This window comes from Typha angustifolia, chromosome 3, assembly GCF_048772165.1.
Source record: "Typha angustifolia cultivar Huaian chromosome 3, ASM4877216v1, whole genome shotgun sequence".
NCBI classification, from domain to species: Eukaryota; Viridiplantae; Streptophyta; class Magnoliopsida; order Poales; family Typhaceae; genus Typha; species Typha angustifolia.
In genome coordinates, this window is record NC_133241.1 from 2078582 (window position 1) to 2080489 (window position 1908).

The 1908-nt window shown below is 44.0% G+C and overlaps 1 protein-coding gene across 1 annotated transcript; it reads left to right on the plus strand.

The window, feature by feature from the left end:
- Positions 1-202: 202 nt before the first annotated feature.
- Positions 203-1641, plus strand: LOC140758348 (uncharacterized). Its single transcript, XM_073094477.1, has 2 exons — positions 203-654; positions 1118-1641. The coding sequence occupies exons 1-2, from the start codon at positions 484-486 to the stop codon at positions 1475-1477; spliced, it is 531 nt and encodes a 176-aa protein (XP_072950578.1). The 5' UTR covers positions 203-483; the 3' UTR covers positions 1478-1641.
- Positions 1642-1908: the final 267 nt, after the last annotated feature.

Below are 1908 nucleotides of genomic sequence, written 5' to 3' on the forward strand. Positions count from 1 at the left end.
TCTAAGAGTCGTGCAATCCCAACTCCCGAAGCAATTTGTTCTCCTAATCGCAAGCAATCTTGATTAAAATACAAAACCATAGATGGGTATTATTAATTTATTATTACTTTTCTACCAAGTCGAGAGGAATTAAGAAGTAGAACCAGAACCCCACACCGGGTGACCGGCGATACCCGATTCTTTTCCCCCCATTATTCCATTACCAAATAAAGAAAGCAAGAACCTACCCAACTTGCTACGGCAAAAAGCTCCACTCTCTCTCCTTCTCTCTCTCTCTCTCTCTCTGCCGGTCTGCGCGCACCTCTTCCATTACTCTGCGTTCCTCTCAGATCTTTATTCCCTTTCGGGAAAGAGCAAAAAGGAGCGAGCTTAAACACTCTATTCGTCTATTTTATTCCCTTCTTCGCTGTCTCTTTGGTTTCATACCTCCATCCCATAGGACGAATACAAAAGAAAGCTAGAGGAGTGGGGGGGCAGACGTGTATGCAAAACGACACAGTAGACTTGGAGAGAGAGAGAGAGAGAGATAAGGGAATAACCATGGCCGAACGAGAGAGCGTTACCCTTGATGATCTCAAGAAGAAGATGGCGGACTTCGCAAAGGAGAGAGACTGGGAGCAGTTCCATAGCCCCAGGAACCTCCTCCTTGCCCTGGTACCCTCAGAACCGTATCGGACTTGCGTTTCCCCAAGTGGGTCTTTGTTTTCAATCGATTTGAAGCGATACCCATTAATGGGTTTTGGGTTTGTTCTTGTGTTCTTAGATAAAGTTGTCTTCTTGGCGTGCTTCTTTGTTGTCTTTCTCTTCGTGTAGCATTTTCGTTGGTGGGTTTTTGTTTTTGATCGATTTTGAGCTATACCCACTAATGGCTTTAGGGTTTTTGCTTTCCTTCATGAATAAAGTTGCATCCTTGCTGTAGTTTTTGCATGTTGTGGTGAGAGGAGAGAGATGGGTCCCTTTAACATGCCCCGACAAAGCAAACGGGGGTAGCCTAAATTTTCAATGCTTAGCTCATTCCCTTTTATTGCTGGTTTATTTGTTTCATCCTTTTCCTCATCTTTTTCTGAGTTACTTTCTCCTTTTCCTTTTTGTGTATGCGAACTCCCGTTGGTTGTAGGTGGGAGAAGTAGGGGAGTTGTCAGAGATCTTTCAATGGAAGGGAGAGGTGCCCAAGGGGCTTCCTGGATGGGAGGAGGAGGAGAAGGAGCACTTGGGGGAGGAGCTCTCTGATGTGCTGCTATACCTGGTGAGGCTTTCAGACATTTGTGGTGTGGATCTAGGGAAGGCTGCTCTCAGGAAGATAGAGCTCAATGCTCAAAAGTATCCAGTTCACCAATGCATGGGCTCTTCAAGGAAGCATACCAACTACTCCAATGCTAACACTAATACCAATACCAACACCGATACCAATTCCAACAACACTAATAACCATAACACTTGTGAGGAATCCAGTAATGGATCTCCTGATGGGATCTGACCTTTTAGGCTTTTGGGTTGCTTTATGTGCTTAGAATGTGGCTTTTTGTATAGGTGAGCTAAATGGTCATCTTTTTTTATTGCACAAGCACCATCTTGGGTGGTAAGACTGCTAAAGATGCAAGCAAAACATAGATAATAGAATTGCTGAACTGTTTCTCCTTCTTTCCTATGTGTTGGATGCCTTTACTTTTCTGATCTCTTCCTGTAGAGAGATGTGCAGTGCATAGACTCACTACTACATTTGGTATATTTATTGTACATCCTATCATGAATGTGGGAATGGAAGTGCCACAGGGCTCTTTCTTCCACTTGGAAGTCAGGTTGGGGACCTTGATATTTTTAATCTTGTCATCTTATTGGGAAGCCTGTTTGTCAAGGGTTCTATTCTAGTGTGTGATCTGATCTGAGGGTCCATGCCTTTGCTTCCTT

Coding starts and splice junctions, on each gene's coding strand:
- LOC140758348 (XM_073094477.1), top strand. CDS start 484: ATGCAAAACGACACAGTAGACTTGGAGAGAGAGAGAGAGAGAGATAAG. Junction 655..1,117: donor GGAACCTCCTCCTTGCCCTG/GTACCCTCAGAA, acceptor CGTTGGTTGTAG/GTGGGAGAAGTAGGGGAGTT.